This window comes from Mercenaria mercenaria, chromosome 1 (genome assembly GCF_021730395.1).
Source record: "Mercenaria mercenaria strain notata chromosome 1, MADL_Memer_1, whole genome shotgun sequence".
NCBI lineage: Eukaryota > Metazoa > Mollusca > Bivalvia > Venerida > Veneridae > Mercenaria > Mercenaria mercenaria.
Genome location: NC_069361.1, coordinates 6766684 through 6793361, shown reverse-complemented (window position 1 = coordinate 6793361; position 26678 = coordinate 6766684). Strand labels below are relative to the sequence as shown.

Here is a 26678-nt window from a genome sequence, read left to right as displayed (position 1 = left end):
CTGTTAAAGGTCAAGGCCACAGGGGCCTGAACATGGAAAACCATTTCCAATCAATAACTTGAGAACCTCTCGACCCAGAATGTTGAAACTTCATAGGATGATTGTTCATGCAGAGTAAATGACCCTTATTGTTTTGGGGGTCACTCTGTTTAAGGTCAAGGTCACAGGGGCCTGAACATCGATAACCAGTTCTGATCAGTAACTTGAGAACCACTTGACCCAGAATGTTGAAACTTCATAGAATGATTGAACATGCAGAGTAGATGACCCCTATTGATTTTGGGGTCAGTCTAATAAAGGTCAAGGTCACAGTGGCCTGTTCATGTAAAATCATTTTTTGGAAATAACTTGAGAACCACTTGACCTACAATGTTGAAACTTAATGGGATGATTGGACATGCAGAGTAGATGACCCCTATTTATTTTGAGGTCACTTGATCAAAGGTCAAGGTCACAGGAGCCTGAACAGTGACTTGAGAACCACTAGGCCACTAGTGTTGAAATTTAGCAGGATGACTGGATATGCCAAGTAGATGATCCCTATTGCAGCCAACCATCAGTGTCTCTTTGACTTTCGCTCCTGACCCCTATTGACTTCGTGCCTATAGGACTTTGCATTGGGGGAGACATGCGCTTTTTTACAAAAGCATTTTCTAGTTTCACCATGTTTCCTTAAAAACGCCCTACTTTCGATTGCGTTGATGCACGGGATTCCTCTCAGTCGGTGCAATTTTTCTTCGCAGGCTCCCTCTTGGCTCTCTGCACCCGGCACGGGAACACTCTTCGACAAAATTTTCTATCGGTCCCGGCTCCCTCAACTTCAGTGTTAGAATTTTGAGATGGCATTCTTATTGAAAACAACATCTGTTTCTAAGGGTATAGATCATGGTGTTTTTACTTCCCTTATATGCTTTTAAATTGAAAATAAATCAGCAATTTCACAGAACATTCATATCTAAATTTTATCATCAAAATTACTGATACCTACGGAAAAGCATTAGTACCAGATGTATGTCATTTATTAACTCGAAATTTCTAGTTATTAAGTTGAAATTTCGAGTGACTAAGTCGAAACTTCAAGTTACTTATCTCGAAAATTCGAGTTATTAAGTCGAAATTTTGAGTTACTATGTTGAGATTTTGAGTTACTAACTACAATTGTTTACGTTGATGTATAGGTCCTGACCAAAATTAGGTACCTGATGTAGTCATTGGGTAGCCTTACAATATCTCTATTTAAACAATGTTTCTTTATTTACTGACTTTGTTGGGTTTAACGTCGCACCGACACATGCGACCTCTCAGCTTTTATGTTGGGAGAAGACCTCGGGTGCCTAAACCATGCTTAAGTCTGGAAGGTTTCCGACCTAGTTTGAGCCATAAATGAAATATAGACATACCTAATGAAAGTGTAATTATGAGTCTAACCAAGATTGGGTACCTTGACAGACCTTGATTTTGAGGAGAGGTCATAGAAGGTGACCGGGAAGTATTCAAACTTAGAATATTTCACTATTTTGACCATGTCTGTAAGGTTTTCGACCTAGTTCGGGCCCCTAACACATGAATATATTATACATGTAAATGAGGGTATATATCCTGGATACTATTTGAAGTCTGGAGTAGCTTAAGATGCTATAGTAGGTCATACTTTGATGTATTGTAGTATATGTTCAAGTCCCTACATGTTCGGTACAATATATGGATGTGTATATAGAGGATTCCACGTTGAAGAGTCAAAAGTCGTCCATTACATTTTTGGTCTTTGACTGACGGATGGACGTTCAAATTTTGCTGATAAAAGGGCAAGATAGTAACTCGAAATTTCGAGTTAATGAAAAAACCGCACCTGGCACTAATGCTCTTCCGTAGATATCTTAGTGGTACACATATAACTTTTAAACGAGAATTTGTATAATTTGATTTGATACAAAGAGGGGCCACTCATGCATAGGTAGTCTGAAAAGGTTCAGCGACACATCTGTACTTATCATAACAAACCCCCGTCCGCCCGGGCACAGAAGTCTGTACCGAAAACATCGGAACATACTCTGACGCCTGACTTTCATATCGGATGCGTGGCGTTATTGAATGTGTGTCGTGGCATTAACTTTTTTATTTAGTTCAGTATTGTCAATCTTATTCAGACTATTGAAAAAAATTATAGTGCAGTTACATTACATTGTAGAGTATGTAATAAAACGGTAATCATCTTTGCATCGGTAAATATGCACTCGATCGTTCTTTAGCGGAAGAATATTGCGCTCCTAAAGTCGTACTATCTATTTCCGCTGCAAAACTTGTGCGTAGCTAATAACCTATAATTATTGTTTTGCTTTTAAATGCGAACACCATTTCATAACTAGCTCCCCCCCCCCCCCCCCCACCCCACGCTTAGCTCAATAGGTAAGAGCGTTGGTCTACGGATCGCGGGGTCGTGAGTTCGATCCTCGGGCGGGGCGTATGTTCTCTGTGACTATTTGATAAACGACATTGTGTCTGAAATCATTAGTACTCCACCTCTGATTCATGTGGGGAAGTTGGCAGTTACTTGCGGAGAACAGGTTTGTACTGGTACAGGAACACTGGTTAGGTTAACTGCCCGCCGTTACATGACTGAAATACTGTTGAAAAACGACGTTAAACCCAAAACAAACAAACTAACATTGAAGTTAAATTGAGAGGGCACCTGTGCCGATAGAAAAATAATTGTGTCCGAGAGGGTTCCCGTGCCGTGTGTAGAGAGTCAAGAGGGATCCTGTGAGGCAAAATTGAGCCGACTGAGAGGAATCCAGTTCATTAACGAAATAGAAAGTAGAGCGTTTTTAAGGAAATATGATGAAAATATCCACATAAATTGTATTTACCAATAAGATAGGACCAACGGCTTCACATCTAAGGTACTAGTTATTTGCTATATTCAAGAAAAGTCGTATATACGTTTCATAAACATAAAACGATGTTCATCCAAGTCAGTACCTCCGGCTATATTCCATCTTCGTTTGGACTTGTGTGAACTGATAAAACAAATGTAACAATAAAAAGCAATGGTATATTGCTACGCCGTTCCGTGGGCCGTATGTTGTTATGCACAAAAATGTGTTTAGGACGAAAAATTTGATTTTCCGAGCTGACTGAAGTTGGAGTTAATTGTTTAGCACAGAGAGTGTCCTGTGCGCGAACAGATAGGGATCCGTTTTCTCATTTTCTACAGAGAGGGATCCGATATGAGTATACACCGTGCATTGGTTAGTGTACAAGGAGTATTTCCATTTTCTCAGAGTTTGATTTAATTGCATACCCGCAATGGAGAAATAACAAAAGAAGTAACAAGTACAATCAAAAGATCATAACACCCATGCAGACTCTTGACTTTATTCTCAGTTGTAAACATGCCGAGGACCTTTTCTTGTTGAGAGACTATTGATCTACATAACAGTATTATTTTGCACAAATTCAACAACATTATACCGGAACGTATTAAACATGTTTATCTATATCACTCTATAAGGTCCCCGTTAAGTTATCTAAACAAATAATGATAAACATAAATAAACCGTAAATAACCCGTAACTGAGCTCTAGAAATATGCGACACATTTTAAATGCGTGTCAGATTATATTGATAACTTAGCTTTTGTAGTTCAACATTATCATGATATTTTAAAACAAACCTTATTTTGGAGTATCTAAAATCGTTTACCAAACTGCCAATTTCTAACTGTGGGGAAATTCTTGTTACCTTTGATAATGAATATGAAGTATTTTTATTCATTGTAGTTGGTACTTATCCGAGAAGAATTAAGGGATCAACTATAAACTAACTGAAAAAAAAACAGATCTTTTCCAACAACTGATCAGGCAGAAAGAAATGGTCCACATATGTTAACAAGAGGGTCATGATGACCCTGGATCGCTCACCTGAGTGATATGAGCTGTTTCAAATGTCAAAATAATGATAAAATATTAAGAAAGTCAGTAGGTCACATTCATGGTCAATGAAATTCAGTTTTACAATTTGTGTGCGAAATTGTGTATGTCATCAAAATTTCAAGGCTGTAACTTAAAAAACAAGAAAATAGGTCGGTAGGTCAAGGTCTCAGTCAAGTGACATCATATTACTTGGGGTCATCAGGTAATTATAATTAAACAGTCTTGGAAATAGGATCAGATGATTTTTTAAGTATTTTTCCTATATAACACACATAATAACTAAGTGACCCCAGGGCGGGGCCTCTTTTAACCCCAGGGGCATAATTTGAACAATTTTGGTAGAGTACTACTAGACAATGCATCATAATAAATATCAAAAGCCTAGGTCGTATGGTTTCAGACAAGAAAATTTTGAAAGCTTTTTCCTATATAAGTCTATATAAAACTAGGGACCCCCAGGGCAGGGCCTCTTTTCACCCAAGGGGTACAATTTGAACAATTTTGGTTGAGGACCATAAGGCAATGCTACAAACCAAATACCAAAGGTCTAAGTGTTGTGGTTTCAGACAAGTTTTTAAACTTTTTTTCCTATATAAGTGTATGTAAAACTTGGGACACCCGGGGCGGGGCCATATTTGATCCTAGGGGGATAATTTGAACAGTCTTGGTAGAGGACTACTAGATGATGCTACATACCAAATATCAAAGCCCTAGGCCATATGGTTTTGTACAAGAAGATTTTCAAAGTTTTCCCTATAGAAGTCTTTATTAACCATGTGACCCCCGGGGCGGGGCCATATTTGACCCCAGGGGCATAATTTCAACAATTTTGGTAGAGAAGTACTAGACAATGCATCATACCAAATATGAAAAGCCTAGGTCGTATGGTTTCCGACAAGAAGATTTTTAAAGCTTTTTCCTATATAAGTCTATATAAAACTAGGGACCCCCAGGGCAGGGCCTCTTTTCACCCAAGGGGCACAATTTGAACAATTTTGGTTGAGGACCATAAGACAATGCTACAAACCAAATACCAAAGGTCTAAGTGTTGTGGTTTCAGACAAGTTTTTTAAACTTTTTTTCCTATATAAGTGTATGTAAAACTTGGGACACCCGGGGCGGGGCCATATTTGATCCTAGGGGGATAATTTGAACAGTCTTGGTAGAGTACTACTAGATGATGCTACATACCAAATATCAAAGCCCTAGGCCTTGTGGTTTTGTACAAGAAGATTTTCAAAGTTTTCCCTATATAAGTCTATATAAATCATGTGATCCCCAGGGCGGGGCCATATTTGACCCTAGGGGGATAGTTTGAACAAACTTGGTAGAGGACCACTAGATGATGCTACATACCAAATATCAAAGCCCTAGGCCATATGGTTTTGTACAAGAAGATTTTCAAAGTTTTCCTTATAGAAGTCTTTATTAACCATGTGACCCCCGGGGCGGGGCCATATTTGACCCCAGGGGCATAATTTCAACAATTTTGGTAGAGAACTACTAGACAATGCATCATACCAAATATGAAAAGCCTAGGTCGTATGGTTTCCGACAAGAAGATTTTTAAAGCTTTTTCCTATATAAGTCTATATAAAACTAGGGACCCCCAGGGCAGGGCCTCTTTTCACCCAAGGGGCACAATTTGAACAATTTTGGTTGAGGACCATAAGACAATGCTACAAACCAAATATCAAAGGTCTAAGTGTTGTGGTTTCAGACATGATTTTTTAACTTTTTTTCCTATATAAGTCTATGTAAAACTTGGGACCCCCGGGGCGGGGCCATATTTGATCCTAGGGGGATATTTTGAACAGTCTTGGTAGAGCACTAGTAGATGATGCTACATACCAAATATCAAAGCCCTAGGCCATGTGGTTTTGTACAAGAAGATTTTCAAAGTTTTCCCTTTATAAGTCTATATAAACCATGTGACCCCCAGGGCGGAGCCATATTTGACCCTAGGGGGATAATTTGAAAAATCTTGGTAGAGTAATACTAGATGATGCTACATGCCAAATATCAAAGCCCTAAGCCATGTGGGTTTGTACAAGAAGATTTTCCAAGTTTTCCCTATAGAAGTCTATATAAACCGTGTGACCCCCGGGGCGGGGCCATATTTGACCCTAGGAGGATAATTTGAAGATTTTTAGTAGAGGACCACTAGATGATGCTACACACCATATATCAAAGCCCTAGGCCCTGTGGTTTTGGACAAGAAGATTTAAAAATAAATTCCTTTCGGTTGCCCTGGCAACCAGAGTTCTGCATGGAATTCAATTCTTTGAACAATTTTGAACGGGGGCCACCCTAGGATCATGCCTGTGAAGTTTGGTGTAATTCTGCTCAGTGGTTTTCAAGAAGATTTTTTTAGAAATTGTTGACGGACGACCGACGACGCACGACTGACGACGCACGACGGACACAAAGCGGTCACAATAGCTCACCTTGTCACTTCGTGACAGGTGAGCTAAATACTCTGTCGTCGAAACAGACAGGATATGAAAACGTTTCTCAATGCTTACAATAAGAGTCGTCTCATTAGTAGGCATGCTGACCTGCAAGATTATTCATCTTCATCACAATTAAAACTGCATTAATTTCATTTAAGAATTTAATGATTAAAAAGATTCGTTTCTGCAAACATTTAAGGTTTGGCTTTCCAGCTAAGGATACTTGCATTCTAACATGAGTAAACTTTCATTACACAATACTTGATATAAAATGTATATCAAACAATGAGCAATAACACCAAAAAAAACATAACTGGTAACATATATTTGTAATAACCTATGTATAATATATATGTTGTTACAATAATTCATTAAAAATCACTCTTTTATTGAATTTTCGACCACCTGGCATTTAGCAAAACATGAAATGTCATTGATACAGCTGTGTAACATCCATTTTATAATACTTGTTTTGTCTCAATGACGTGACGTCATTTCCTGTAAACACGACGTCAACCGACGTAACGTCACTTCCCGTATTATTTCACATGTGTCTGTCACTCAATTTATGTGTTATATTTAACATTGCAACCATGTGGAAATTTCGTTGCAAGCTTCTTCATCCATTTCTCCTCTATTATCTGTCTGTAAAGGCGGCCTTCATGGTATAATTTTTGCAGTACTACCACCTGCAAGTCCCTTTCAGTATGACCTATAAAATGACGAATAATAGGCTTGTCAACCTGCTGTCTGATATCACGCAAATGTTCACTTATTCTTTCTTTCAGACTTCTCTCAGTTTCCCCAAGATATACTGTTTTATTGCATGGTTTGCATAGTAATCCATACACTAGATTGGTATCACTACAACTGGTATGTGTTACTGTCTGGTATGTGGGTCTGTTTGTGGTATCAGCTACCTCACCTTTAAATATCAATAGGCAAATGTGGCAGTAACATATATCAGGAGAAGATCAATCTGCATTCCAGTCATTACTTCATAATGATGATATCATCATCCGCCCAGCTGACAAAGGATCTGGTATTGTTATAATTGACAAGGCGGAATACATAAACAAACTCTATGCAGAAATGAAATCCAATGAATCTTACATGGAAACCGAAGAAGACCTCACTCAGAACTCTCTTAAAATAGTTAAGCAGCTAGTGAACAAAATGTATAGGGAAGGAGCTATATCAAAAGAAATGCAGGCATACCTTATTCCACGATATCCAAGGGCAGGAAAATTAAATGGCAACCCAAAACTACCTAAACATGGTGCACCATTAAGAACCATCGTCAATAGAATAAACACACCAACTGAAAAATTAGCAGAGGTAGCTGAATATGAATTGAATGAATATGTCACGCAGTCACCAAGTTACTTACGGGACACAACAGATTTTATAGACAAGATTTCACAGATTAAACAGCCCATTCCAAGTGACATCATTCTCTTTTGTTTAGATCTTTGCAAACTTATCTATCAGTACCAAGAGTTGAGGGCCTGCAGGCCTGTGAAGAGGGGTTGACAATGAAATCTAAGCCAATAATCCCAACTAGATATGTCCTACGAATGATAGAAACTGTGCTGGACAACAACAATTTTAATTTAGGCCAAAAGCACTATGTACAAACTGACGGAGTAGCAATAGGTTCGCGACTAGGAAAGAATTTTGCATGCAGCTACATGCGGAAGTGGGATGAACAACTGATGAATTTTGAGGTGCACCCATGGTTCTACAAAAGATTTACTGATGATGGATTTGGACTATGGACAGGTGGCATTGAAAAGCTGAAGCAATTTAGTGAATTTGCAAATAATATTCACCAGAACAGAAAAGTTGAACTGAGATGGAGTCATCAAAAATTGGAATTTTTAGACACGCTGGTTAGGTTAGAGAATGGTAATATCTACACTGAATTGTACAGAAAACCATCAGACAAACAGCTCTATATGCAGAAAGCTTCATGTCATCCGGCACATACCAAGAAGGCATTGGCCTATGACCTAGGTATAAGAATTAAAAGAATTTGTGAAAAAGAAACTGACTATATCAAACACAGAGGAGAACTGAAACAACAGCTAAGAAAAAGAGGATATAGTAGTAGAGAACTTGAACAACAGCTGCAACGGGTCGATAAATTAGACAGGCAAGAATTATTAAAAACAAAAATGAAGACTGAACCAGAAGAAAATAGGGTCCCATTAGTGCTGACCTATTCCAAAATGTTACCAGATATACGAAACATCCTGCGAAAACATCAAAAAGTACTCTTTAATTCAGAACGTATGAGAACTGTCTTCTAGGAACCACCATTGTTAGCCTTCAGAAGAGATAAAACATTCGTGATGTATTGGTACATGGCAAAACCAAAAGAGTTTTTAGATCTTCTCCTGATATATGTTCCTGCCACATTTGCCTATTGATATTTAAAGGTGAGGTAGCTGACACCACAAACAGACAAACATACCAGACAGTAACACATACCAGTTGTAGTGATACCAATCTAGTGTATGGATTACTATGCAAACCATGCAATAAAACAGTATATCTTGGGGAAACTGAGAGAAGTCTGAAAGAAAGAATAAGTGAACATTTGCGTGATATCACACAGCAGGTTGACAAGCCTATTGATTGTCATTTTATAGGTCATACTGAAAGGGACTTGCAGGTGGTAGTACTGCAAAAGTTATACCATGAAGGCCGCCTTTACAGACAGATAATAGAGGAGAAATGGATGAAGAAGCTTGCAACGAAATTTCCACATGGTTGCAATGTTAAATATAACACATAAATTGAGTGACAGACACATGTGAAATAATACGGGAAGTGACGTTACGTCGGTTGACGTCGTGTTTACAGGAAATGACGTCACGTCATTGAGACAAAACAAGTATTATAAAATGGATGTTACATAGCTGTATCAATGACTTTTCATGTTTTGATAAAGGCCAGGTGGCCGAAAATTCAAAAAAAGAGTGATTTTTAATGAATTATTATATCTACTTCCCTATGGAAGATCTTTGAATGAATATGTTGTTATATTCATCGTTTCATTTGAAAGATTGAAAAGTATTTCAGAAGATTTCTCATTTTGAAGAATTTCTCCTTTTCAGATATACGTAACTTCAAATAGTGTAAAGGGGCCACTAGTTAAACAAATTTTAAGAAACCTTTACTGTTGCAAAGAATGTAAGCGGATAACAATACAAATCCACACCAGTGTACAATTTCCCTCAAAACTGTTAAATAATTAGCAACATCTGCGTGTGCCTCTCCTCTAGGTTTACATCAAAACAGTCATTCATGAGTGGAAAAATATTGCTGTTAAAATGCTTTTTTCTATGCTATGCTCTTAGACTATAAAATTCATTTACCTTTTGATATAGACTATAACTGTCGAAATCCCAAAATAAATGAAAAAGTGTAAACGCAGGAGTTATCTATTTTCCTTCATTTTTTTAAATATAAAGTATGTCTGCTTTTAAAAGAGGACGATAAAAACGCATACATATTTAGTAAATTGATTTAAAATGGATGCACTTGACTTCGTTTCACATAAGAATAAAATCTGGAAAGTAGATCCCTCGGAAGCACCGAGAACAAGGCAAATAGTGAAAATTGCAGACTCGGTTTGATTGAGTCTGTTCATGGGCAGTAATGGAAAACGCAACACTGCCCACGCCCCCTAGCACCGGCTTAAGCAGTATTCAATCTTCAAATCTAAATGAGTTGAAATCAATGATCCCGAAGGATAGAAAATATAACAACACTGAGATGAAGTCGGGGCGACTTTTTACGGCCGCCACACAGCACTTAACACCCGCTGTTGTGAAGTAAATAAAATCTGGAAAGTAGATCCCTCGGAAGCACCGAGAACAAGGCAAATAGTGAAAATTGCAGAATCGGTTTGATTGAGTCTGTTCATGGGCAGTAATGGAAAACGCAACACTGCCCACGCCCCCTAGCACCGGCTTAAGCAGTATTCAATCTTCAAACATAACTGGAATTTTAGATATCGTCTCCTTTAATTGGTATGACTTTAAATTCTTCTACAATAATGTATATAAAGCTGTAATGTGATTACTATTGTTAGTGTAAATGCGCTAAACGAGGAGAACAGTACTTCAAAGACTAGTAAATAAAGGTTAGTCCGATTTCGTTCGTTGCAATAATTCAATTGGCCGTCAGCAACTTAAAAGCATATCATGAGTGCATCGAGCTTATGGAATGTCATAAAACAATTAGGTGAAATAAAAAAAAAAGCTCATTGATAATTACTTCGTTACATAAAGTTTGAACGAGAGGAAAGGATTAAAATTTATAACACGGGGCCATTATCGGAAAGAACAAGTAGCTAAGATAATGAGATATGACCCAATAATAAGGCAAATACACACCATTCTAGGTGCTACTTGTATGCATTTTGAACAAAGTTTGTAGTTTCTTACAACAATGAAACGATTAGAATTTCACACTGTGGATTATATGATTATGGTAATATTCCTTGTTATATCTTCCGCGATTGGAATTAACTATGGCTTTTACAAGAAACAGAGAACAACAGAGGAATATATTCTTGGTAACCGGCAGATTCATCTTGTTCCGGTTGCTTTATCGCTGGCAGTCACTTTTCAATCTGCAGTATCCATTATTGGAGCTCCAAGCGAAATTTATCTATATAACATTATGGCGTTTTATGGGACCTTTGCACTTCCTATTGCATATTTAATACAAGCTTTACTCATCGTGCCTTTGGTACACCCATTAAGGCTGACTAGCGCATACGAGGTAAATATTTGTGTTCCTGTGTATAACACATTTAAATAAAACGTACAATCATGACCAAACAGTCAGTGCTAAAAGCGTAATGTAATTCTTCAGTTTAACTCTTATGATTAATATTTATTTCAAAGTGACATCTTTTTACAGAGTTTATTATCTAATGTACGTTTGGCACCATCCAACATTATCCGTTATGAAAACTGGACAAAACATGGTATGAAATTGATATAAGATTTTTTTAATAAAATGCATTACGTTTATCTAAAATACATTTATTGTATTCCTGCAAAATGAAAACCTGATTAAACATTTATTTGACTGAAATGAGCAAGACGTTGGTGGTAGATCGCATGTGTTAAGCGGCTACAGAAACCTGATACGTTGATAAAATGTTTGATATATCTTCTATCTGTGCAGTATCTACAGCGACGTTTCCAGTCTAGAGCTGTGCAGCTTCTCGGCATGACAATGGGCATGCTGCAAACGGTATTCTTCCTTTCTTTTAGCTAACATATAGAGCATGAGCTATCTGAAAGAAAATGTCAGATACGGAAATATTGTTCCATTTTGATTTTTTTTATTATCATTTTATGGGAAGGTTTATACATTTATTCTAAATATTTAATATATTTTTCATGATATTCAGATATAATCTAAACATTTGTGTGGTAATTACTATTGATTAGTTTATGCTTTGTAAAAAGTTTAGATTGTTTGCTTATTTGGGCTTATCGCCATTTTTCAACAGTATTTCAGCCGTGTAACGACAGGCAGCTAACCTAACTGGTGTTCGGTACTAACCTGTTCTCTGGTAGGTACTGCAAACTTCTCCACATGATTTTGAGGTTGAGGACAAAATAACTGTTAAGATTCAGACCAACTTAAGTTTAAAATGATGTTCATAAATTTTATGCATCAACAAGTCAAAATAAAAAAGTAAAACACATTAAATACTTATATTGTACAAACAGATACTTTTCAGAGGGAACAATTTATGAAATAATGTAAACTTTTTATTCTACAGTTTAACTAGAATAATTACACAGTCTTTGCGTATCTGGTTTCAGCTGCTGTATTTGAGCATAGTCTTGTACTCCCCAGCTCTTGCGCTCCAAGCAGGTAATGTGTTTTTGCATATCGTGGGACCGTCGATGTTTTAACGGTAGTTTCTGGCTTGAATGAATACATATACAGATCAGTAGAAGTAGTCGCATATGACAAAGTCCATTCCAAGTGATATACCAATTGTACATCAAAAGCGTCTCATTACACGATGATTCAAAATACTTATCATTAACAAAAATTGATTGTTTTTGGGGGGTTTTTTTTGAAAATTTAATAAATGATTAAACATTTCTGCTGGTTTAATCTGTTCAAAAAAGAAGATACAATGAGTACAAAATAAAAGAAATACTTGTTTCATTACAATACTTTTACGCTGAAAAAATGGATGATAATTAGGCAAGTCCAAATTTCAACCTTAGTCAGTTAAGCCTTGATTAACTTCTATTTCAGTTGCTGGAATTCCAGTGTGGTTATCAATTGTATTGAATAGAGTATTAGGAACTGTTTACACCGCTATTGTAAGTTGATTATTTTCTTCGTGGAACAACAATGCTGCTATTGATACCAATTTTCAAACGTTTAAAACATTTCATGACTACGAGTTATCAAATATATATCAAATACGTACCTTAACATGTCGAAAAGGTTTTGTCTTTCTTTTTAATGAAAATATATTTATAAAAATAACTTATCCAAATGAAAAATATTCGCACCACTGATATGAAATTGTAAACGTAAGTAGAATAAGAGACGTGTCTTGTCCTATTGTATGTAAGCAGAGCTTGACAATCTGTAAGTAGTAACTTGCTGATACACTGAAAATGTATAAACTTAAGATACATGAAGGAACATATATTTTACCAGGGCGGAATGAGAACTGTTATATGGACAGACACATTCCAGTTTGTGATGCTTTATGGTGGTCTGACAGTGATCCTTATACTGGTAGGTATAAAATCTGATGTCGGATGTGTATTACTCTTCCAAAGGATCTTCTTACTGATTTTATTAACTATTACAACAGCAGTCTTTCAGGTCCGTGTGGCGACTATAGAAAATCTAACCGTACTTGGATTCAATGTTGTTATATTTTCCAGACCTTTTGGATCATGGAGTCTGTTCAGTTTTATCATTATGGAATTCCGCTTAAGATTGCGCTAGGGATCATGAGGGGTGTTGCCTATTTCATTGCCCCTATAAAAATGAGGTCACTATTTTTGCTTGGTTGCATTCTATGCTTCCAGACAATTTTCTTACAGATTTTTAACTATCATAACAACAGTCTGTAAGTGCCGTATGATGGCTGATGTAAATCTCCCAGGTCTCAGTATTGTTATATTTTCTGGTTTTGGAATAAAAGTGGGTGGAGACTGGGTGATTTAAGGGTGCACGAACCCACATTGCTCCCCCTCCTATGCACACACACACACACACATTAACCCCCAGCCCAAACCCTTCGAGAGAAAAAAAAAGAATACTCATCCATCATCACATCTAAACTCCCATCCACGGCCACACTGCAGTCTCTCCCCTCCCCACCACCCCACTCCGCCCCAACCCCCACCCCAAACACAAACTAATTACTACAATTCTGCTTAAGGGTTATTATTTCAAAGAGGCATATTCTAATGGATTTCCTCTTTGTTTGTGTGTGTTTTGCTTTTTTGCTTTTGTTTTAGGATTTAGGATTCAATATTCATTCAGCAATTGCAAATGACAATACTGTGATTTGATGGGTCGTGTAAACTATTAGTTAATCACCCTCTTTTGAATATCTCAATCATATCAACTAAATTGGTATAGCATATATGTTGCATAGACTTGTTGAAGAAAGAATTTGTTAGTATATGGAATAATCTGTCTTTATAAATTGTGTAATATACATTCCTTATGACCACAAAACCATATTTTCTAATCACTGGCGTACTAACTTTGTCAATGTTTCCTTATATTATACATTTTTCTCTTTAGAGTGTAAAGGAAATTGGAAGTTTATCAAAAGTGTTTGAGCTGTCGTCAAAAGGTGGTCGGATGAAATTTGATGAGTATATGTCAAAATCTTTTTATTAAACAGATCTCATGAATATGTTTCTTAAAACCTAATGAGTGTTTGCTACGTTTTAAAAGTCTTCTTTTCACTCTTTTCTTTTCTTTTAAGTAGTAGCTTTTACATTATAGCTATGTGTATGCATTTTACAGACACTAGCCTCACTGTAAAATTGTAAAGCGCTTCAGCATTGTAGTACGTTCTAAGAACCGGATGTTTTTAATTCTTGTAAGCGTTTGGAACATTATGACGTCATTTGGTTGTATGGTCATAAAATTCGAAGCTTTGTTTTAATTTGAAGCTTACTTTGGTTGTAAAATCTTCGACAGATTGATCTTTAAAAATTGTCTTATTTTATATTAGACACTTCAACAAATCAAGCCTCGCTAAAGATTGTATTTCAAACTTTCCTATTAGTTCAAGCCTCTAGATATTTCATTCTGCAAACAACAGAAGTAGATAAGTTCAATACAAGATCCGAGGATCCGAGGCCGTACAGTTTAATAGCTTATGTGTAAGGCTTACATTGACTGTCTTGTGTCTGAATGAGTTAGCAAAGTCACTTATTTAATTCGAGCTACTTTTCCATCACCGTTGGAGCCGCTGAATTGGTAAATGATAGCTCTCTAGCAGGTGTTCGCCAGGCCTTATATCATGCTATCCAGGAAACTTGTAACTGTTATTCAGAAATGGCAAATCATTGACTATTATTCAAGTTAGTACTTTATGTGTTTTGGCTAGGCATAAAGCAAATGTTAAGAAATGATGGTCTAATGACTCGTGGTGAAACCATCAAAAATCAAGCAATTACATTAATCTGAAGCATCATATATAATCATTTAAATAGGCATAAGTACAGTTGATGAAGTCATCTTGTGAAAATATTCAGTCAAATTATTTGCTCTCATCTAGGATAAGCCCAGATCCTCGTGTACGCCATACAGTGTGGGGATGTGTCATCAGTGGTGTGTTTAACATGCTGCCAAATTGCTGTAACCAGTCAGTAATACAGAGGATATCTTCCATAGAAAAAGCAAAGGATGCTAAAATGTATGTGTTATGTTGGTTTGTTAATGCGAATAATCTGCTTTAAAAGTTTTTGCGGACATTTACATTTTTTTTTTGGTGTCAAACCAAACGATTACACTTTTATTCTCTAATTATTTTATTAATGTAAAGTCCTCCGGTTTTCCTTTTAATTGCAATAAATAACTCTTTTAGATTTACTGATATTGTTTATTTGAATTCTTGAATAACTGATCTAATCTATTATGATTCCATTGTTGCTTCATTTAGCGCCACCCTCTAGAATATACCACTAGCCATAATCTTCAGTTCCATTCTTACATTGACTGGACTGGTGCTTTATGCATACTTCGTCATAAAAGCATGTGATCCTTTGGCTAATGATCAGGTGTCAAATTCGAATCAGGTTTGTTGTCAGCATGTTGTAAATAATTACTTAGTTATAGTTAATTTTATCATTGAATGTACAAAATAGATAGAACTTTAGTGTCTTTTACGGCAGCTGTATAGACTTTGTTACATGTACAGACATTTGCGTACGCGGAAGTTTAGAAGAAGGGATTTTAGTTAAATAATCACGAAATGTAAAGTTACAAATGTATAAGCAAAATAAATATTTTTCTTCTCTTTAAACATTTTGCGTCCTAAAATAACTTATATAGAGAGAAACATGCGGTCACGTCTGAGAAGTTTTGAATTTTAGTTGATGATATATTTCGTCCTGACTGCGTTAAATGATGTCCCGGGGCTTGCTGGGATATTTCTTGCAGCAGTTTTCAGCGGAGCGTTAAGGTAAATACCAATAATTAACAAAGTATCTCCTTTAGTAACTGGAAAATATGCTGATATAGCAGTACCGACGTATGTTTGAAATGTACATTCATGTTGAGGAAATCGGACTTATCCATTTATTATTTGATCATAAAATGAATTCATTACTCTGATTCAGCAATACTCACGGTTAGGTTACTTGCCTGCCTACTGTTGAACAGTTGAAAACAAATTCAAACTGTTAACGAAAGATTTTCGCATAATTGTTTGGTAGTGAAGTATAAATCTAAATCTGAGAGGTTAAGCAGCAATAATAATATATGCAGTAGTGCATGAATAATAATCAAATAGTTCATCAAGTAAAACCTGAATGAAAATGAATCCTTATAGAGTATTCACATGCTATGGAAAATTTCCTTTCAAATACTGCTAGCATTACCCGGTTCCTATACCACTTTTACTGTTACAGTTATACACAAGAGGGTCATGATAAGCTTAGCTCGCGCATCTGAAGTTCCCATCTTCTGATATGATCAAGGTATTGTCTTGTAGCAGATCCTTGGAGGTAAAAAAAGACCGTCCCCTCTCCGCCCCTGTCAAACGTCAGTTAATATTTTAGTATTTTCAGACGCACTGAGCAAATGTCTCGATCATTAAATATGTTTGTTTACAAATTCAACATGTTTTAGAAAATTACCGTTCACTATCAATGAAATAAAAAGTAAGGAAAACTTACGCAGAGCGTTTCAACACATTGGCTTATTAAAGGAATACTAGAATCGATTCGAGCTTGGTTGCTGTTATGCAGTCAAATTTACCAACAGAGCTCGGGCACAGATGATACCATCTCTGGTTATAATAGAAATACTCACCTGCGAAACCAAATCTTACAAATATCAAATAGAAAGTATTACCTCTAGAGTTAGAACGGTTTCCTATTAATTAACCTAGTGACTTACATTTTGAACCCAAATAACTCCGCCACAAACTCTTCCGAGCATTTGTTCTGCGTAATATTTTGAAAAAGTGTCAATCAGATTGTGGCTTCTACAGTGATAACAGTAAACATGTTAATGACGGACGACTAAAAACAAACGACAGACGTAAGGGTATCGCGATAGCTAAACATGAATCTTCGGGTCAGGTGAGCTAAAAATTAAAAGTTGCATACTATCTTAAATTTATGTATTTCGTTCACTCAAAGCCATGGACGCATTCTGAAACAAAAACATTATAGCTGACAGCAATGGACGCTTTCCCTTGGTGATATATTTGAACATTCTGAAACAAAAATATTATAGGTGACAGCAATGGACGCTTTCCCTTGGTGATATATTTGAATATTCTGAAACAAAAATATTATAGGTGACAGCAATGGACGCTTTCCCTTGGTGATATATTTGAATATTCTGAAACAATATTATAGTTGACAGCAATGGACGCTTTCCCTTGGTGATATATTTGAATATTCCGGAACAAAAACATTACAGCTGACAGATGTTTCGACATTTTTAGTTATGCAACTATTAATTACTTTCCTTTAAGTATTTGAACAAAACAATTAATAAGCCTTCTCTATCAAACTTTAAATTTGACTTTAGTACTTTGTCGTCGGGTATCAACTCAATGGCTACAAACGCTCTTCAGGATGTCCTGGCTGGCTGCTTAAAGGAAGCGTTGCAAATTAAAAAGACTTTCATAGCAAAGCTATTGGGTATGCGCTCACATATTTAAAACTTCTTAGTAAGCATCCGTGTAGCATTTTAGAATATCTATAATTAATATCTTATCGTGTGTATTAATGTTATAACAAATGTTATATTTAAACTTTTTTCATGACTATCATTGTGGTAATAAATAACTCTCAGATTAACATTTAGAATTTTGTGCCGAATTATATGTAGCGCTTGAACGTCAAAAGCTTTCGCGCTCCTTATTAATATGTATTTATTTGTAACCGCCTCGGTAGCCTAGTGGTAGAGCGTCCGCTTCGAGTGCGGGAGGTCGTGGGTTCGATCCCCGGCCGCGTCATACCAAAGACGTAAAAAAATGGTACTAGCAGCTTCCTCGCTTGGTGCTTAGCATTAAGGGATAGTGCTAGGACTGGTCAGCCCGGTGTCAGTATAATATGACTGGGTGTGGTATCATGCCACGTGTCTACGGCGTGATATTCCAGTGAGGCAGCACTATAAAGTGGGGCAATGGGCTCACTGCTACAAATCGATACCGTCGTTTATATGACTGAAAAATTGTTAAAAAAGACGTTAAACCTGAACACACACACACACACACACACACCGTATAGCGTTAACGGACGCCAAACGTATAGAAAAATTGCGACAGAAAGTTATCCGGTGACGAAAGCACTGTAAGTGTCGAAAGGGAATAAATGAGCCCGTATCTCTTCCTTTAATTGTTACAAGATTGTGTGAAAGGCAGTAAAATATTATTCGTGTATTCAGTAGCATAAAATCAAATGTCAGCGATGTCAGGTTTATCGGCTTAATCGTGCACAAATCAGCAAGCAAAGAGTAAGGTAAAAGTCAGTGTGCTATCGGAAACGGAAAAAAGACATATTACTTCAGATAAGAGTATGTTCTACATATGTGGAACCTCTAGCTATTCGCGGTTATGCTTAATAAGAAAAGATGACAACAATTGTGAGAAATTTATAATCGTAAAGCTTGAATTTCTTGCTGGATGACTTATTGCATGGACCTACGTCTCATTTTAGAAAAATGCTATTTTTGAAATTGATCACAAATACAAAGAAACGAATTTTAAAGTCTACTTGAACTTTAGAAAACAGTATCTTAACCTTGTTCTTGAAGAAAATGTGAACATAACTGATCCGACATGTTCAACAATATTTTGTTTCTAAAACATTTCAGTTAATTCTTGGTTGTTACAATAAAGGTGGTTAATCATGTGTATTCGTTTACTGACTATTTAAACTAATTTATGTTCACTAAAATCTTACTATGTGTAAAAACTTTTTCATAGAAGGTATTTTTAAAAATTGGCATTTTTGTGTTAAAAGTTTTTGACAGGAGGTATTTTCAAAAATTGACATTCCTATCCTGATAGCCTAAACAAGAGTAATTTTAACATAAGTATAAATTTAATACAAATACTTTAATCAAAGCAATGATATAAATATAGGAACCAATGTTCTATATCTGTCAAAGATTCACATTAACAGGTACTGGTATATATTTTGCTGAAATGAAATAGAAATGCAAGCTTTAAATATATAAATATTATTAATTCTCTATCCTGGTTCAGCAAATAAACTGTAACATTTGCCGTCCCAGAATAAGTAATAACTGTAATGAATCGTTAATCGAACAAGGGAGATCATTTAACAAAAATCACGTTTATACTGTTCCATATACAAGTTGAACACCCCACGATGTGAAGTTATATCTTAACAAAGACCGTTTTGCCCGATGATACACGACGGAAACAATATTGCTCAGGCTCTATATCCAGTTATAATTACATACTAGTGTGTTTATTACTTACCTGAAGGTAATTGTTTTACATAGTTTTATTTCTAATTGATTTATCCTGCAAATAGTTTATTAAAATTTATTTAATTCTGAGACCGGTCTTTATGTTGAATTCCATTTATTTTTCCTATGTTATGCAGATGTGTAACACGGCTTTTGGAGCAGCCGGTGGTCCAGTTGTTGGCATATTTTTCCTGGGTGCTATATTTCCTCAGGCTAACAAGAAAGTAAAAAAAGTAAAAAATGAAATTTCTAGGTTACTTACTATTAATCTCACTAATGGAATTTGCTTGCTCGTCTTATGTTGAAAATTGATTAAATAACTAGAAAATTAGTCATCAGCAAACTTTGAAAGACAAATAAATTATATTTTGTCAAATTTTAATTACTTTACCAATGTGGTGATTGTAAATACAATATTCAGCGAAAGTATCTGTGCATTCTAATATTCGTAAATCTTATTTAGTCATTTCTTTGATAATAGGGAGCTTTAATAGGAGGTATATGTAGCATTGCTATCAATATGTGGATTGCTCTCGGTTCCTTTCTGTATGGACAAAAAAGCCCCACAGTCGGAACCAATCTCAACATCCGGGTGCTTCCAAAATGAAACAGACTTATCTACGTTGAATGTAACTGTATCAACAAGAAGCTATTACAGTTCAATAGCAAATGCCACTTTTGAACGTAATTGGGATGAGTCAACAACAGTGGATATGTTCGAGTAAGTATTAATAATAAACTTATATTCTGTTGCTTAAAGCCTTGCAATATATATCTTACTGAATTCTGTCTACTGAAGCTGTGTTGATATAAACACTGACACCCTGTTCTTAGTCCTTTTCTTAATATGGTTGCAAGTGACGGATCGAATTGTTGTAACTCTAACAATCAATTCGTATGTACAGTTACTTTTTCATGTTGATGAGAAAAAAAAGAAATTATCTATAAACCAAGCAAATTACTTTTGTATTTCAGTTATCATCAGGGCATGATGGACGATCACCTTGCTGTCTATGATTTGTCCTATGTTTGGCTTGGATTTACAGGATTTCTAACCGCTATAATCGTCGGTTTGGCAGTCAGTTTTATTACAGGTACGAGTATCACCAATTTTACTAGAACACTGCAGTTCAGTTACATCATCAATTGGTATGAAATGCAAAAATGTTTGACATAGCATACATTTTTCTTTTGACTCCAAACACGGTGAGATATATATTTTCTTTCTTTTTCCTTTTGTTCTTCTATGCGAAGCCATATTAAAGAATTTAAATATAAAGTTGGTAGACATTTTAACATAGACGTAAAAGCACAAGAGAATTCTTCCATATCATATATTTCCAAACAATCCATTGGTAGATAATCAAATTTCAATTAGGGATGACAAATTTCCACCAACACATATCTATGCGTTCTGATCTCCTAATGCTAAAAAGGTGGAAGATGGATGAAACAAAGTATTTTTTTTAGGTTTTTGTGTATACCGTTAAATTTGAATGCTAAGATGAATACGTGACATTAAACTGTATAACCAATAATATGGGTAACAAATTTTCTACTGATCATTTTCATAACTCTGCAAAAATAAAATATTCAGATTGACACATGCCATTTAACAGTTTGTACAACTATTTACTACAGGCTTTATACTCCCTTGCACTTTGAATGGATTTTTGGATATGATGTTTGACCAAGCATCTCGACATAGACTTTAAGTATAATATTAAATGGGCCATTACTCAGTGATAAATATTCAAAGTAATATTCAAAATTAAGAAAGCTACAATGAACAAAAGAACTCAATTTCATAAGGTCTGTTGACAAGACAAAATATTTACACTACGGCGCAAATACGTTTCAACATTTGGTTTATGTCAGGTAACGGGGTATGGATGCAATTACATTTATTACTCTAATCATTTGGCTTATGTACTTCATTAATGCTTGATTGATTAGCAATTTTTTCTTTTGAGTGTTTGGGACAAAACTATTGTAACTAATTGTTTTTAGAATTTTACAGGAGATAAATTATTCAGAGGTACATAATTATACGCAGGCTAAATCTGATACTCAACACAAATGCAAATTTTATACCAGGTTGTATTTTTTCAGGTGAACAATACATCATATTAAGCACATTTTAACTTTGCATTTTGTTAAAATTGAAAGATAGTATATTAACCGTACATCAAATTTAACTATTATGGCCCATTGGTCAACTTTAACTCATACAAAAGCTAAATAGACATAACTGTGAAATCAAAAACAATTCATGGGGGTCTAAGTTTTGTTGATTTAATGGTTGTGCTTATCCATAACATATCATGTTAATGAACAAAGAAAATTCCCAAATACAAATGTAGTCTGTATTTTCTTTTTACACAATTATGAAAATCCACAAATTTAAGTTCCTACGAAAAAGCTGTGTGGGCAAAACCCACGAAAATATACGTCAATTCAAAGTATGTACTTTTTTATCCCTTAAGTATATTTGTAACATTTTAGGCAACAGAAAAATAACTGTTACTCAAAAATCTGCCAAATTTACCAAACATTAATAACTTAAAAAACTGATAAATTCAGTATAATGATTTCCCTTAAACATATTACAATTTTATAGACTTGTTTTTTATATCAAAAAATCATTTCTTGATATCAAAAATTAGATTTCTTGGTATCTTGAAATCATTTTGATATCAAGAAATTAGCCTTATTTTCTGACATCAAAAATGTTGTTTTTTGCTAGGCATAATAACTGACTCGGCTTTGATTTTTTCTATTGCTTTTTACTTTCTTGAAACATGAAGAAGCTAATTCTAAACCAGTTTGCTATATAACAGATCATGAGATGAATGACAAAAGAACATTAATAATTATATGGATACAGTTACAATATTTTTATACCAATGTAAAATTAAAAATCTTAGTGCAAACTATTGTAAGTTTACAACAGTTCTGCAAAATTACACAAACAATAAAATGACAAATACAATTTTATCTTTTTTGTTACAATTGAACTCCAATATTTTTCACATATGGGGAATGGGTTGGGTTGGGGGAAGAATATAAAAAGATACATAAATCTGCTAAAAAATAATTTATATCAGAATGTCAGTAAAATATAATGATATTATTGCCTCATAACTTCAAAAGTCTTTCGGTAGACTTAGCATACCAGGTTACAAGGTCAGTTTATCTTTACGTCAATCTTAATGTTGCAGCCTGGGTGTTTGGGTAAAGGCCTAGGTAGCTTTGAATGAATATATGAATATTGAATACAGCACAGCTAGTTTTGCTCAATAAAATTGTTGAAGAACACAGTACACTTTGTGTAACTTTGTGTAAATATAGCTTAAATGGGGACCAGTTTCAGTCTTTTTTTTATGCTTTCACGAACTTTTGTTGGAGATAAGTCATATAGATTAAAGTAGCAACAGATAAATCTTGCATAAGGTCAAAGGTCTGGTAACATTTGTTGTTAAATTGGATAACGTCAAATTCATTTTAATAGGTATATTTAGTATACGGTTCCAACAAAAAAAGTGTGATAAGGGGTTAAACAAGTATCGCATTCGGTTGTTGGCACAACAATTTACAGAACTTTAAAAATAATCTGTAGTACTGTGTATCTGAGATTGTACATTTTAATCAACAGGTTATGTTTTACTCTAGCGAAAGCAAAAGGGTATTACTTTGAAAAAATATTGTCTGTTACACAGTCCAGCTAAACAATTTACGAGTGTACCTTTTAGCTAAAATATGTTTCAATGTTGTATCACTAGCTATATTTCTTTGTCATTGGCATTCTGTTATCAATATTATGTTTTTTCAATACTAGGTAAAGATAGAGAACACCCTACAGAGCAAATATACATTATTCCATTTCTACGACGTGTGTGGAGATTCGACAAGTCAGCTTCACATGAAAACCCAAAAACTGAAAACTGTTTTGTTTCTAGCGATAAGGAAATAGAACTGAGTGGTGCGAATAAGAGAATTACAATTGAACAAATTGATTGAATGACAGCAGAGATATGCATATTAACTTTCTTTATCTATTAGAGGTGTATAAGACACGAACTTGGTTGTGAGTTTGTGAATGAACATAATTTCTTCATCAATTAGTGTTGCAAGTATACGAGGGGCACTTCAAAAGTAATGCAACTTGGGTGATATAAAGTGCGCGTTTGATAGATTTTAAATTATTTACGCGTCATATCCTCAAAGTAATCCCCCTTGTTACGTACACAAAGTTTCAAACGTTTAATCCAGTTCTTAAAGGCATCTTCATGCTCATTTTCAGGTATACCCAGCATACACTGATAAGCAGCGGACCCAAGGCCTGTCGGGACCTATACCGTCTACCAGATAAATGATTTTTTTTTTCAATTTAGGGAACAAGAAATAGTCACACGGGGCTAGGTCTGGGGAATATGGTGCATGTGGAAGAACTCGAACCCTTTCCTTGTTCAAAAACGAGGTCACAATAGCAGACTTATGCGCAGGGGCGTTGTCATGCAACAAGGATAGGTGCTTAAAGCCAGTGTGTGGGCGACGTTTGAAACATTGTTTTTTAAGTTTCTTCAACAGTTTTTCTTTATTAAATATACCAGTCTTAGATTTTCTATTTGGTACAACCAGTTGCATAATAGGGCAACGTATATCAAACAAAATAACAAACATTGCTTTCTTAGCACTAATCAATCTTTTGGCAATTGAGGGGCGGCGACAGTTTTTGGTAGCCCATATTTTGTTGTTTATTTTTCTGGTAGGCTCGAAAAAGTGAACCCATGTCTCATCTCCAGTAATAATGTCAGAAAACTGCTTTCTTTGATATTTTGGAAACATTTTAAGCAGTTTTCTGGCGGTTTCAAGTCGGACATGCTTTTGCTTGTCTGACAATAAATGAGGGATCCATCTAGCTGTAATACGTCTCATTTTTAAATTACGTTTTTGAATGCGGAATACGCTTGCGGCTGAAATATATCTGATGAACAGTTAGTCTGGCGTCAGGCTTAACCACATCACATACTTTGTTAACCATAGTGTTAGAAGTAGCACAACAAGGACGTCCCGATTTTGGTGCATCATTAATGGAGTCACAACCGCTTTTAAACTTCTTAATCCACCTCGTGACGGTGGCATACGACACTTCATTCTGTCCATGAACAACACACAATTCGTCAAAAATCTCCTTCGCTGATACGCCAAACTGGCATCGAGTCTTTATATAACCTGGAATTTCAGCTGCCAACCAATTTACTATAGTATCAATGACTATATGTTGCGTTTATCACTGTATTAGCGATAATACTGCGTGTACACCTATAAATTTGGTATGTCTGTGTAGAGAATGGATGTCTCGCTATATCGGTACAATTTTCAAGAAAATCCCGTGCAAGGCGAGGCGCATGATAATCAGTTGCATTACTTTTGAAATGCCCCTCGTATTTTAAATAGTATATGCCTTATGGGGACTTAGTCCAGTGCTTCTTAATTTACTAATATAGACGGATTCCAAATCACCTTCATTACAAGTGTCAACAATTTCCTGTTATTCAGTATCATACTATTACAAAAGATAAAAGATATACCCGTGACCTTTACTGAAAAGATCATTTTTAATCCGCCATATACCGACAAATCATGAGGTGTTCATATTTTTCTGGAACCTTTAAAGATATATTTGATTTATGATCTGATGAATGACAAATACAAATCGAAAAGAACAAGAGTTGTTTGTAAAACATCATTATCATGCCGCTAACAATAGCCTGACAGAGGAACACAGGATATGCCATTTTTAAATATCAGCTACTTTGGTATTTGATCTTATGACAAAAAGAACACTTGGAGTCATTTCCAGACTAAAGGATATCATTTAATGAAGTTTTACTGCAGTAGGTCTAGTTACGACTAGCAACCTAATTAAACATAATAAATTGTAGTATTTACTAGCCTGGTTCATCTTTGTATTAGATTTTCATTCTCAATACTAGAAATAAATTCGAATATTTACCTGGTATCATAACTTCTGTCTGGGATTTTATATTTTTGGAGCCTATGGTGATCATGCTATTTACAACAGAATTCCGCTTAGGCCAGTGTTTTTAGGTATTTGTATATTTCCTAATGTACCATCTATACATGTTGTTATTGGTCTGGACTTGTTTCGCGGAAGTTCGTAGCTTTTCTCCTTAGTTCTCTAATCCTATATTTGCTCCTAAGTATTTGCACACAGCCCCGTTCCTCATAAGTCAAATTAACAGATATGTAAACAGAGTGACAGCTCATATGTCCATGAATAATTTTTCAACTATAAACTATGAATGAAGATATTTAATATGTTGTAAAACTAGTTTATTTATGATCGGGAAAAGGGTACAAAAAAGAGATTAAGATAATCTTAGATTGAAAAATAAAATGTAAACAAGGTGACAAAATTAACTTTGAAATGAGATTAGATACACATCATCAATATACTAAAAGTAAGTTATTAAAGATTCGGAAATCTATGTACAAAGGGGAAAATGAGTAAAAAAATAGAGGATTCATCTATTTTGTTCGACTGCCAGCAACCGCACCAACGCACACACACCACATGGGCTCATCATTTACATTGACAATTACATAAGGAACGGCGGTACTTTAAAATTAGTTAACACATTTTGTATTCTTTATAAAATTTTGAACTTATGTAAATAGTCTAAAATTCTCTTCGTCAGTACGGTTATTTTTTCCAAATATTAATTTGTTAGTATTAACCGGATGGTCCTCAAATAGTCGGCATTGAAAAAGATAATGTTCTGCATTTTCAAAACACATGTTGGAGTGATTATTGAATAAATCTGCAGCTACTACAATTGTTTCTAATACGGGCACGATGCACCAAGAGAGCAAATATATGAGGAAAATGACTTCAGCTCACATTTTTGTTAATGCTCGGATATTAGTATAAAAGTGGTATAAAACATGAAAAAATGAGCTGTCGCTTCCTAGGGTTTTTTATTGCAGTATAATGGGATCTAAGGTCAAATAAGTGCATTTACAAATAAACTATGCCACTGTGCACTCTTTT

General features: G+C 35.3%; 1 protein-coding gene across 4 annotated transcripts; it reads left to right on the top strand.

Annotated features, from left to right (window-relative positions):
* The first annotated feature begins 10194 nt into the window (after positions 1-10194).
* Positions 10195-25618, top strand: LOC123545071 (sodium-dependent multivitamin transporter-like). Of its 4 annotated transcripts, none has more exons than XM_053538747.1 (13): positions 10195-11182; positions 11594-11662; positions 12244-12295; positions 12692-12759; positions 13106-13186; positions 14213-14286; positions 15201-15338; positions 15585-15720; positions 16018-16106; positions 19738-19833; positions 20082-20321; positions 20576-20694; positions 23439-25618. In XM_053538747.1, the coding sequence occupies exons 1-8, from the start codon at positions 10847-10849 to the stop codon at positions 15595-15597; spliced, it is 831 nt and encodes a 276-aa protein (XP_053394722.1). In that variant the 5' UTR covers positions 10195-10846; the 3' UTR covers positions 15598-15720; positions 16018-16106; positions 19738-19833; positions 20082-20321; positions 20576-20694; positions 23439-25618. The 4 variants fall into 4 exon arrangements, with proteins under 4 accessions (XP_053394722.1, XP_053394730.1, XP_053394720.1 ...); XM_053538755.1 differs by having other exon boundaries at positions 15977-16106; XM_053538745.1 differs by having other exon boundaries at positions 15585-16106.
* The last annotated feature ends 1060 nt before the right edge of the window (positions 25619-26678 follow it).

Bases quoted from the DNA above. Each gene is read 5' to 3' on its own strand.
- LOC123545071 (XM_053538747.1), top strand. From the start codon at position 10,847: ATGAAACGATTAGAATTTCACACTGTGGATTATATGATTATGGTAATA. The intron at 12,296-12,691 runs GTAATGTGTTTT...CTTCTATTTCAG, and splicing joins AGCTCTTGCGCTCCAAGCAG to TTGCTGGAATTCCAGTGTGG. The intron at 12,760-13,105 runs GTAAGTTGATTA...ATATTTTACCAG, and splicing joins GAACTGTTTACACCGCTATT to GGCGGAATGAGAACTGTTAT.